The sequence below is a fragment of the Zygosaccharomyces rouxii genome (genome assembly GCF_000026365.1).
Source record: "Zygosaccharomyces rouxii strain CBS732 chromosome G complete sequence".
Taxonomy (NCBI): Eukaryota; Fungi; Ascomycota; class Saccharomycetes; order Saccharomycetales; family Saccharomycetaceae; genus Zygosaccharomyces; species Zygosaccharomyces rouxii.
In genome coordinates, this window is record NC_012996.1 from 255,702 (window position 1) to 268,108 (window position 12,407).

Here is a 12,407-nt window from a genome sequence, read left to right on the forward strand (position 1 = left end):
TTGAGAAGCAAAACAAGAACCGATGACAGTGTGACGCCGGGTAAATTAGTATGGGATAATAATAATAATAAAAATAATAATAATAGGAATAAGAATAATAATCATATTCAGCAACCGCCGGTATTCAAATATAGTCTTTATTTTAATCCGATAAAATTCAAACTTTTTCATACACTTTTTAGAAGACATTATATAATAATAACAATTTATAATTTAATCAACTACTCCACGGTAACTGATTTGGCCAAGTTTCTGGGGAAATCAACATCGATACCCCTATTAACTGCAAGCCAGTAGGAGATTAACTGCAAAGGAATAATGTTTAGCAAACCTTGTAAACAATCGACCGTTTGTGGAACTTCTAAAGTAAGCAATTTGTTAGTTTCTGCTTTCTTAGCCCAAACCTCATCGTTTGTATTACAGATAATAATTGGACGACCTTTTCTAGCGGTAACTTGTTCAATTGAAGATACAACTTTGGGGAAAAGTGAATCTCTTGTACCAAATGCAATGATTGGCAATTGTTCGTCAACAAGTGCTAGGACACCGTGTTTCAATTCACCCGCTAGAACACCTTCACTATGCATGTAGGAAATTTCTTTAATCTTTAGAGCACCTTCCAAGGCGGAGGCAAATTGGTAACCTCTACCTAATAGTAGCAGAGATTTGTGATCCTTCAAATCGTTGTGACATAATTCTTTGATTCTTGTTTCTAGCTTGAGAACTTCTTTAATTTGATCAGGAATTTTGTGCAAACCTCTTATAATATCTTTTCTCCTTTCAATCTTGCTAACTCTATCGTCTGATAATGATAGGGCAAGCATCACCAGTGCGATATATTGAGATGTGTAGGCTTTTGTGGAGGCAACACCAATTTCAGGACCTGCATTGATGTGAACACCACAGTGAGTAGCTCTTGAAATGGAAGAACCAACACTGTTAACAATCCCCAGTGTTAATGCACCTCTTTCCAAACAGTAGTTAAGAGCTAGCATGGTATCGGCTGTTTCACCAGATTGGGATACAAAGCAACAAACGTCATCTCTGAAGACAGGGCATTTACGGTCTAAGAAATCACTTGCCAATTCGACGCTAACTGGGATTTCTGATAGTTCCTCAAAGATGGCACGCGTTGCTAGGCACGAATGGTATGAAGTACCGCACGCAATCATGATTAATCTACGTGCTCTGCGCACAGCTGGTAACCAAGCCTTTAACCCACCAAGCATAACGGTACCATTTTCAAAATCAATTCTACCTCTCATGGTGTTTAATGCAGAATCTGGTTGTTCAAAGATTTCCTTTTGCATGAAGTGCTTGTAAGGACCTTTCATAATTTGAGCCAATTCCATTTCCAAAGTTTGAATCGATCTTGTCATAGATGCACCGACTTCAGGTCTTCTTGATCTATGAATATGTAATTCACCATCGTAAATATGGGCAATATCATCATCCTCTAAGAACAGCACTTTCTTTGTGTGCTTGATGACAGAAGCGGCGTCAGAAGATACAAAGAATTCCACTGGATTTGGTGTACCATCCTCTGACAAGAATGCTCTTGATTGGGAATGTCTCAAATTAAATTCATTAGCTGCCAATGGGAGGAAATTGTTACCTTCGTAAGGTCTAGTTCTTCTGTTAGCATTTAGCAAATTTCTACTTGAAGCATTGGGGGTGCCACTCTTTGAACCCAATGGTGTATCAGGCTTACCAGCAGCATCATCAGGAAATTCAATGTCGACAAAATCGACCTTCAATTTTTTGTCAGATTTAACACCAATTAGCAGTGGCGAACCTTTCCTAGTGGCAATAACTTCTTCAGGATAATGTACAGACTTGCACAATAAACCATAGGAACCTTCCAATTCTGTAAGTACCAGCTTAGTCAATTCGTGGAAATCTAATTCATGACCATTGGATAAATTCTCATCGTACAAGTGCTTAAACAAGATTGCAATACACTCCGTATCGGTATCACTTTCAAAAGTATAACCCCTGTTGGCCAAAAGGGTTCTAAGTTCTCTGAAGTTTGTAATGATACCGTTATGAACCACTGTGAATTCGTTTTGAGGGTCAGATCTCTGTGGATGACAGTTGATCTGTCTTGGTTCACCGTGTGTTGCCCATCTAGTGTGTGCGATACCACAGTGAGATGCAAACGTCGTGCTTCTCTCAGGGGCATCACGAGCAATCTCCTGCTTCAAGGCATCAACCTTACCAATCTGCTTGTACAACAGAGTGGACTCAGGCGTGTCACCATCGATGGCGATACCAGTGGAATCATATCCTCTGTATTCCAATCTTTGTAAACCCTCCACTAAGGTGTCAATGATGTCACCCCGAGATCTCTCTACCAGGTAGTTACAGTAACCAAATATACCACACATCTTTTTAATACTTCAATATCTGTCTATTCTCTACTGTTATGATCTGTTCCCCGTTAGTTGCTGAACACGCAGGTCATATAACAAATACGTGTCTATATATATATATTTATGTGTATGTATAAGGATATATATATAGATTTATATTTAAAATACTGTAAAAAGATATCAAACGGCTTCCCAGAATTTGAATGTAAACCGATTCTAATCACCGATGAGTCGAGAAACCTTACAATTCGTTGATCTTCTGTTACTTCAATGTGAAATTTTTTATTTAGTTTCGCTGTTCTATTTTCTTGTTACGGTAAGCTAAAAGTTTCGAATATGTGCCAATTGAGGATAAGTAAACAAACGGGAAATGTCAGAGAAATTGATACGTTTTGACAATATTCCAAAAGATTCCCCACCAAGAGTGAAAGTAACCAAGTGCTTATTCTTAGTACAATCTGTCAAGGCTTAAATTAAAATACGTAAATACTTTTTTTAAAACTTCTATTTGTGATAACGTTAGAGATCGCCAAAGCGATCCAATACTGGTCTCCAGTTTTTGAAGAAACCCCTAAAGAATTTAACACCTAGACCAACATCCTTGGAGCCTGTAGTGGCTCTAATGCTGTGCATAGATAGTTGTGGGATACCTAGGTCGATAGTGCGTGCGCCTGTTTGAGAAGCGATATATGGACCAATAGTACCGCCTGATCTAGAGTTGTTCTTGATGTGGAAGTACTGGACGCGATCTCCATTGATTCTTCCTAATTCCTCGGCGAACGTAGTTCCGATGACGTCTGTGACCATATGTTGGTTGGTGTCAATTGACAACGTAACCCCCACGTTGGGTTTCGGTCTGTGGTTTTCTAAATATACTTCGGCGAAATTTGGATTGAACAGATGATTAACGTCTGCAGAAAGAATAATAGAATTGGCCCATAGAGAGTGGAAATCTACAGGTCCTTCATGGAAAGCACGGGCCGAACGCTCCACAGTCGTCTTTAGTAAACCACCGATGGCACCTTGTCTTGACAAAGAACCAATTTCTTCATTATCGAAAAGCGCTACAAGAGCAAAAGTATCACTGTTGGCCAAATCGACGTTAGCTGCGTATTCTAATAGAGCAATTAGAGATGCATATGAACAAATTCTATCGTCAATACGGGGGGCAAAGAGGAAATCGTTCTTGATACCTCCAATGGTACCCTTTTGTACATCGAATAGATCTAAATCCAATTGGACCAATTGTGCCACATCCAAACCTGCTAGTTGAGCCACATATCTCAGTAGTTGTAAACTGTGTTTCCCGAACAATACAGAACCTTTTTCTTGTTCTGTTGCAGCTTCTTCTTCTTCACCTTGTGAAAACCCAACAACTGGGACAGCTTGGGTCTCCTTGTCAAATGGTGGCAGCGCTGGTGCACCAAAGTGTGGTGCTAACGATGGGATTCTTGCAATCGGATGAGGTGCTGAACTAATCAACTTACTCTTGAACTGATCACCATCCTTGTACAAAACACGTCCACCGATACCTAAATCTCTATCGAACCACAAATCGTTCAGAGTTCCACCGTAGGGTGCGACGCCTAACAATTCATAGCCTTCCACGCTTTTTTTCTTCGAGAGGGGCTTCAATTTAGCAGTTAAGGAATCTGCGTGGGCACCAATGGCACCAACACCCTTGTACTGATCCCACTTATCACCAACAACAAACGCTGAGAGATTGGTACCGTTCCTGACAGTATAGAATTTACCACCCTGACCCTTGGTCAATTTATCTTGCCAATTCTCCTTTTCGCTCAGGTATGTGAACCCTGCTTTCTCCAGTTTTTGGCTTAAACTTGCGGTCAAATGGTAAATGGTGGGATTGTCATAGGTGAAGTCGATATAGGAATGAGAATATTCCACTAAATCTTGAGTGTCCACCCTCCTAGGTTCAGGGACAGATTTCTGCTGTTGAGGTTGGGACTTTTCCACACTCAACAATTCTAAAGTCTTGGTCAAATGGTCTATAATTGCACGCTGGTCGGACATCTTCAATCTTTCCTAGTCTTGTTGGTAGCGGTTTCTTGGGGGTTTCTTAGTTTCTCGAGCATGCTTGCAATTCGGTCACCCCTTTTATAGGAGTTCGTTAGTGAATGCTGGTTGCAGCAAGTTCAGCCATAGAATCACACATACAGGGGGGTGCGGCTGGCAAGTCCTTGGGAAACATACACACGTATAAAGCGACGGTAGTACACAACTCCTAGTAAAGTTTCCCTATAGCATCCATCTAAGATTCAATGGCTGCCTCATCCATCCATTGCTTCGTACACACCATCTCAATGACTTAGCGACTCTATGACTCCTCAATAACCCAATTCCAGCGGGAGAAAAAGACCTTGCATGAACCCATGTCTCTTGAGTAAACTCCGCAAACTTCCATCCCATCCTAGAAGCTCTCTATTACATGTCCATTCTCAATAATACAGTTTCTCTCTTTTTAAACATTTCAAATTTCATTTAGAGCTTCGCGTTCTACCCAAACCCAGACAGCTTTATAAGAACACGAAACGTAGTAAAAAAGGATCAACAACATCACGAAAGCTCAATTGTAAACAAGCAAACTACAATCTCTTTCGTGAATCGCGTTTTGATGAATGGTATCCTGATAGCTATACATTTTTTAGTGATACTTTTCCATCAAACAATATTTACCAATCTATGAGAAACTTGTTGGCATTGTTGATCGTTCTTTAGGCGTTAGATCATAACTGAGGACAAGTTGTAAAAGATACTTGATTCACATACATTAGCCAGTCGACCCCCTCCCCATCACTCACTACAATATTATTTCAATCAACATATCAATCAGAAGACAAATTCAATTATAACGTTTTCTAAAGCAGCTCTTTTAAATTTTGCAAGGCTCAAACTACCAACTATTATTCATTCACTAAGATGCCGGCTCCCATGGGAAACAGGTATGCTACTAGGAGCCAAAGGTCTTCCAACGTGGCTAAAAAAGCAGCCAGAAACGCGATGATGAAAGTACCTGGGGGTACTGCCAATACCAATGTCAAAACTGCAGTCAATACCGATACCAATGACCCTACTGCCGGAGTTACGCAGAATCAACTGGATAGAGTAGTACAATCTGTTAACGATGCTACGAATAGGCTCTCACAACCAGAATCTGCCTTTAGTATTAGTACGACTACTAAATCTTCCAAGAGAAGGTCTAGAGACACGGTAGGACCTTGGAAACTGGGCAAGACATTGGGTAAAGGATCCTCAGGACGTGTAAGACTCGCTAAAAACATGGAAACGGGTCAATTGGCTGCTATTAAAATTGTACCGAAGAAGAAATGTAAAAATGACCCTGGTTCTCATTCATCTTCCAAATCAACCGAATCAGATTTTTCTGCAACGATGAATACTACAACCAATACTAACCGTGCTACGACGAACGGTGGTACAAATGCCAATGCTGGTCCTAGTGAAGTTCCGGCAAATCCATATGGTATAGAACGTGAAATTGTCATTATGAAATTAATTTCACATTCAAACATTTTAGGTCTTTACGAGGTTTGGGAAAATAAATCAGAGTTGTATTTAGTCCTAGAATACGTCGATGGTGGTGAACTGTTTGATTATTTGGTGTCAAGAGGTAAATTGGGTGAACGAGAAGCTGTTCATTATTTCAAACAAATTGTACAAGGTGTATCCTACTGTCATTCATTTAATATTTGTCACAGAGACTTAAAACCAGAAAATTTGTTGCTGGATAAAAAGAACAAAAGTATCAAAATTGCAGATTTTGGTATGGCAGCCCTAGAGGTTTCCAATAAACTTTTACAGACTTCTTGTGGGTCACCTCATTATGCCTCGCCAGAAATTGTTATGGGGAGACCTTATCATGGTGGTCCCAGTGATGTCTGGTCGTGCGGTATCATTTTATTTGCTCTATTGACAGGACATCTGCCGTTCAACGACGATAACATCAAGAAATTGTTATTAAAAGTTCAATCAGGTAAATTCCATATGCCCCAGAATTTATCAGCAGAGGCAAAGGATTTAATGTCAAAAATCCTGGTGGTAAATCCATTCAAAAGAATTGCAACTGAAGAAATTTTAAATCATCCACTTTTGACTAAATATGATAAGTTGGTTAAACCTGTCAAATACAGATCTTCAGTTAATCCAGTGGCATTGTCTCAAGGGAAATCTAATTCTGATCTGCATGTATTGGATGCGTCGAACTCTAACATCGTCGATTTACGTTCACGAGAAGATATTGACGATTCGATTGTTAGCAATTTACAAATTTTATGGCATGGCGCATCTCGTGAATTGATTGTGGCTAAACTTTTACAACCCAGAATGTCTGAGGAGAAGTTATTTTATTCACTTTTACTAAGCTATAAGGAGAAGCATTCTCCAAAACCAGAATCAGAGGCACCTCCACAATTTGAGCCCACTCAACCTACAGATGAAATTCAACAACCACAACTTGCTCCATTACAACCACCTAGCTTGGAGCCTACGCTGGCGCCCGAAGTTGTTCAACAATCATTACCAGCACAAGACGAAGAGGATGAAGAAGAATTAACAAAATCGCAAACGACTAATGAGGAAGATTCATCACAACTGAATGAGAGTCAAGATACCAGTGCCCCCAAATTACCACAAAAATCACAATTCAGTGCATCTTCTATTGATCAACATTCCATGTCAGGATTCTCATCTATGCAAAGCGCTGCATTATCAGGGGTGCCTTCAGTACCTGCTAATTCCTTACCTCCTGCTATGCCTATATTTACGGCACCATCCTCAAGAACCTTCAAGAACAGTGGACCTGCACTTTCAATACCTTCTAAGAAATCTTTAAAACATTCTGCCTCGAAGACTTCGCTAAATCATTCTGCCTCGAAGAAATCGCTGCACCATTCTGCGTCAAGAAAATCACTAGTCCATGCATCTCCTTCTACTACCTCATTGCATAACTCTGCTTCTAAAAAGTCTTTGCATAACTCTCCTCCAAAGAAAACATTGCAAAATTCTGCTTCTAAGAGGTCACTATATTCACAGACCTCCATCTCCAAAAGATCTTTGAATTTAAGTGAATATGTTGCTACTGAAAATGCAGTAATTAGTGAAATGGAACAACAGTTGAAGCCTAATCTTCCATCTTCTGAATCCAATGGTGATTTCGAAAAGCTTTGTGAACAAATCTTGTTCGGTAATGCTTTGGAAAAGATTTTGGAAGAGGAAGAAGATGATGGTGCTTCAGCCACAACAAGTAACACTTCCCAAAGGACTTTAACGAAGGTAGACGCTTCACAGCGTTCGCCTCATTCATCTGATTCCAAGAATAAAACACCGGCGGCTAAAACTATTCCACCTGCGTTTGAATTGAATACACCAGAATCTGAGGAAGAACAACAACTACGTGCATCTGCCCATAAGAATCTTTTGGCTGAAGAAAATAATAGATACCCATTCAAAGATATCACGAATAATCCAACTTTGGCACCAAGCGATTCTAAACCTTCAAAATCAAAGAGAGATGTATCTCAAAAGTCTGATTTGAGCGAAGTCTTAAATTCGAATCAATTTGGTGGCTCTACTTTTAGCTCTAACGACGTATTACGCAATAATTCACGCAAATCCGAATTTAAGCCATCTTTAAGAGTGACCAATGATGTACGCTCGGCCTCTGAGAACCAATCTAAGCCAGTTCAACCAAGTTATTCGTTGGACCCTCGTCGTAATGCGACGCAACCCGTCAACCCTAAGGTAGTTGCAAGTTTATTGAAGCGTGCCAAAACAAAGAAAAATATAAGAGATGCAAGGAAAAGTGGTGATTGGAGTTATATCAGCGGATCTCATTTTAATACCAATACTGATATTAATTTCGACGATAAACTGGAAAATATATTTGATCATGGGTTCAACAATCGGTTAGATGGTAATCTGGAAAGAGGCTTGGTAGACTCTGGTCTGAAAAGGGCAAGTGAAGATACAAGATCTTCTTTATGGCAACCAAGTCTACGTGATAGTCACGTTGAATCAGATGCCGAACACAATACTTCTGGTACCAATGAATTTTTCGATACTTCAGATGTTAATGTATTAGCACATTCTAGTATTATTCAAAAACCTAACGATGTTACGAGACAACCTTCGTTATTGAGTCATACCGGTACATTTAAGAATTTGAGTGAGTACTTGCACAAAGAGGGCAATGCTAATAACATTGCAAATCGTTCTCATGAAGAAAATCCATCAAACGTTATGCGTAAGAAATCTACAGAGCTAAACTTGGCTCCGAGAAGTACACTTACTGCTGCCTTGGATCCTAAAGACAGAAGCATGTATACCAATTCCTTTATGAGCAACATGTCAGATATGAGTTACGTTATGGAGATGCCTTCTCGAACCTATGAAGCACAAGCAATTGAAGTGTCGAATAACAGTTCGGCGGACGATATCACCGATCTCCCAGTAAACAGCGACAGAGAATTCGGTCAATCAAGTTCACAGGGTCAACATACCACTGCTACTTTTGAAGATAACAACGTTAACATTTTTGAAGATGCACCAGTAGATTCTGATTCTTCAGATACTGCTTCTGAAGACTCACAACAGAACGTTCGTAGGAAAGCTGTTTCTATTGATACTTTGCACACTACAAATGTTTTGACACCAGCTACAAATGTTAGAGTCAGTCTTTATCTGAACAACAATAATCATACAGAATCTCCGCTGAAAAGGGAGACTACAGAGGAAATTATTTCTAAATTCAAGCTGTCACCAGAGAAATCATCCCAACCTTTGGTTCAAAAGCGGTATTCTGCACTTGCCGCCAATCGTAACAGTGATATTCATAGTACGATGACGATGTTTAAGGATTTGGAGGAAGAGCAAGATGCAGAGGACATTTCACAATGGAAACCATCAGAATCACCTGCAGGTGAGGGACAGGAAAAACCTAATAGAGTTACAATGCTTTTCGATAACGAAGAAGAAATGCCACAATTGGAGCATCAAATTACACCTACACCAGAAGTTCCACAGAAGAATGAAAATAGATCAGTTCCGGATACTAAGTCGACAAGAGCAAGTGAAGAGAAATCGATGAAATCGATAGACGAAGGATTACAAAAGGCTGAGGAACTACCACATACTAATGAAAGTTCTAAACAGTTGAAAGAACCTCCTATGCATGCACCACCTCAACCAAAATCGAAGGTGAAATCATCGGGTAGTCCTCTTCCAGCTAAATCTAAGAAATCAAAGCCAATGAAAGAGAAATCACAAACGGCAACAGCGGCTTCTACAGCCACTCCTTCTGCCCCTCCTAATGTTTCGAATTCTGCAGCGGCTACGCCTTCCTCAGCTTCGCCTGCACCACGTAAACAAAACTGGTTCACTAAATTATTTGGTGGTTTTAAATCTCAAAAGAGTGATCTGGGTCGTTTACAACAGGACCATTTTACCAAAATTTCATTTGACGATGCACATCTTTTAACATTACACGAATTTGATAAGAATGCCGTGGAATATCATTTGAAAAGTTTAGATCATAAGTTACATGATGAAAAAGTGGAATACGATTGTAAATTCCCAACTGGATTTGCTTTCAAAATAAAAATCACCACAACAGTTCTCGGTCAAAAAAATTCTACAATTCTAACTGTCAAGAAGAAAGGTAGAAATACCTCGTCTGATGTTAAAGGTGCATTCCAAATGTTCAATCAAAATGTCGCTAATGTGATTAGGGAAGCTGAAATGGGTTATAATGTATAGATACTATGTAGAATAAATTAATTACGATCAAAAATTAAAAGAAAAATAACAAAAAAAAAAGCACTAATTCGAATACATCATCATTACTTATTTGGAAGTGTCTACAACGTATCTACCCAAGATCTTACCAGCTTCCATCAATTCATAAATTTTTGGTAATTCACTCAATCCAACAATCTTGATAGGACTCTTTACCAGACCTCTTGAAAAGAATTCTACGGCCTCTCTAGAATCGGCTCTGTTACCCACATAAGAACCCTTGATAGAGAAAGACTTGACGACGTGATTGAAGACATTAGACTTGATAACAGCATTGGCTGGTAAACCGACTAGCACAACTGTACCTTGAGGTCTAACGTATTCAACAGATTGAGACATTGCCTTTTCAGAAACTGAAACGTTAATAACACCGTGAGCACCACCTTGGGTTGCCTCCAAGATAGCGGCTGGGATATCTTTCTCCTTGGTGAAGTCGATGAAAATTTCACCACCAAGAGATTTGAACAATTTAGCCTTGTCTTCACCACCATCAATACCAACAACTCTCAAACCCATTGCCCTGGCGTATTGAGTTGCCAATGAACCAAGACCACCAGCAGCACCGGAGATAGCAACCCATTCACCAGGTCTTGCACCTGAGCTCCTCAATGCCTTGTAGACGGTGACACCTGCACATAAAATTGGAGCCACACCTGCTAGGTCGGTACCTTTTGGAATGTGTGCAGCTTGGATAGCATCAGCAGTCGCATATTGTTGGAAGGTACCATCGTGAGTATAACCCGATAGATCCGCATGTGCACAGTTAGACTCGTGACCCATTTCACACATCTCACAGGATTGACAGGATCCGTTCAACCACTTAATACCTGCTAGATCGCCAATTTCAAAATTCTTGACGTTTTCACCCTTGGCGACGACCACACCAGCACCTTCGTGACCACCAACAAGAGGTAGTTTTGTATCCAATGGCCAGTCACCCTTCCAAGCGTGCAAGTCTGTGTGACAGACACCGGAGTATTTCACATTCACCAAAATTTCGTTGTTACGTGGCTTGGGGACCGCGAGGTCCTTGTAGTGCAATTTCCCACCACTTTCATAGAAGATGACACCCTTCTGTGTGCTTGGGATGGAAATAGTTGAAGATAGTCTCAATTGACCAAATGGGCCGAATCTTGATAAAAGCGTTCTTGTACGAAGCATAGCGTCTCGAGAGTAGTGTAGGTTGTATCGAAGGAGTATAGTGGAGTGTAGCGGAATAGAGTGGAGTATAGCAGAGTATAGCAGGTTATATCAGAGTATGACAAGTTATAGCAAACTATAGCTGTGTATGGCGGACTCTGGCAAGCGATGCCCTCGCCTTCTTATACTTTTGACATCACCTGAATCCATTGATCCTTCGTAAAACTCATGTTGACCGCGTGGTGGAAAACTTGCTTGTGCGGGGCGTGGTCATCCACGAACTGGCTTCACAGATGATTCATTGGTATCACAGTTTATTGACATGTATTACAGTAATAAGTTTAATATGCGCTAAAAGTTTAATTGTCGAGAGGTCAGCAGGCAAACGGAGGGGTAAATGACCGTTTCTGTTTTACTGTAGTTGTTATTCGGATAGACATACGAAATTTGGCTCGTAAAGGGGGCTGGGTGTATAATGGAAAAAGAGGGGCGATGAAACCGCGTGGCCGTAGAGAATCGAACCCGAGAGACCGGAAGAGAACACGAAGTAGAAAGAAAATCGGTTTTAATGATGACGTATTCTAGTCAACACTTGAGAGAGTTGACAGATGTGGAATTCAGGGCATACTTCCTAGGTGTGAGGGTGCCGTTAGACAACAAAAAATGCGGGGTAGTGTTAATGCATACCGGGTCAATGTTAACCGCTGTCACCCCCGCCGCTGCTGCTACGTAACACCGTAGAGATTTCTCTTTGTTGGGGTTTCAACTCCGGATCCGATTCCATTGATGCTTCGTGTAGTACTGTCCATATCTCTCCTATGACTGCAATAGCGTTTAGAGGCAACGGTGAAGGTGAAGGTGAGGGTCGAATGGGTGGCAGTTTGTAAGGGGCTTAGGAAGGTGAGGATGAAGTTGAGTGAAACTAATACAAGTCAATGGATTCAGCACTCTTTTTTTTTTTTTTCCTTACCAAAGGGATCTGGTCTAGAACTCCCTTTTTTTTTAGGAAAATCAAGCATCAGGTATTTGGGACCCACACAATACGCCAAGACACAGTTTCCTGGA

General features: G+C 40.5%; 4 protein-coding genes across 4 annotated transcripts; 1 reads left to right on the plus strand and 3 right to left on the minus strand.

The window, feature by feature from the left end:
- Nucleotides 1-221: 221 nt before the first annotated feature.
- On the minus strand, nucleotides 222-2,387 carry ZYRO0G03322g (uncharacterized protein; the record flags this gene model as incomplete). The annotated part of the gene is made up of 1 exon (XM_002498101.1): nucleotides 222-2,387. The coding sequence occupies one exon, from the start codon at nucleotides 2,385-2,387 to the stop codon at nucleotides 222-224; it is 2,166 nt and encodes a 721-aa protein (XP_002498146.1).
- Nucleotides 2,388-2,891: 504 nt separating this feature from the next.
- On the minus strand, nucleotides 2,892-4,406 carry APE1 (metalloaminopeptidase APE1; the record flags this gene model as incomplete). Its single annotated transcript, XM_002498102.1, has 1 exon — nucleotides 2,892-4,406. The coding sequence occupies one exon, from the start codon at nucleotides 4,404-4,406 to the stop codon at nucleotides 2,892-2,894; it is 1,515 nt and encodes a 504-aa protein (XP_002498147.1).
- Nucleotides 4,407-5,312: 906 nt separating this feature from the next.
- On the plus strand, nucleotides 5,313-10,163 carry HSL1 (protein kinase HSL1; the record flags this gene model as incomplete). The annotated part of the gene is made up of 1 exon (XM_002498103.1): nucleotides 5,313-10,163. The coding sequence occupies one exon, from the start codon at nucleotides 5,313-5,315 to the stop codon at nucleotides 10,161-10,163; it is 4,851 nt and encodes a 1,616-aa protein (XP_002498148.1).
- Nucleotides 10,164-10,250: 87 nt separating this feature from the next.
- Nucleotides 10,251-11,363, minus strand: ZYRO0G03388g (zinc-dependent alcohol dehydrogenase; the record flags this gene model as incomplete). Its single annotated transcript, XM_002498104.1, has 1 exon — nucleotides 10,251-11,363. The coding sequence occupies one exon, from the start codon at nucleotides 11,361-11,363 to the stop codon at nucleotides 10,251-10,253; it is 1,113 nt and encodes a 370-aa protein (XP_002498149.1).
- Nucleotides 11,364-12,407: the final 1,044 nt, after the last annotated feature.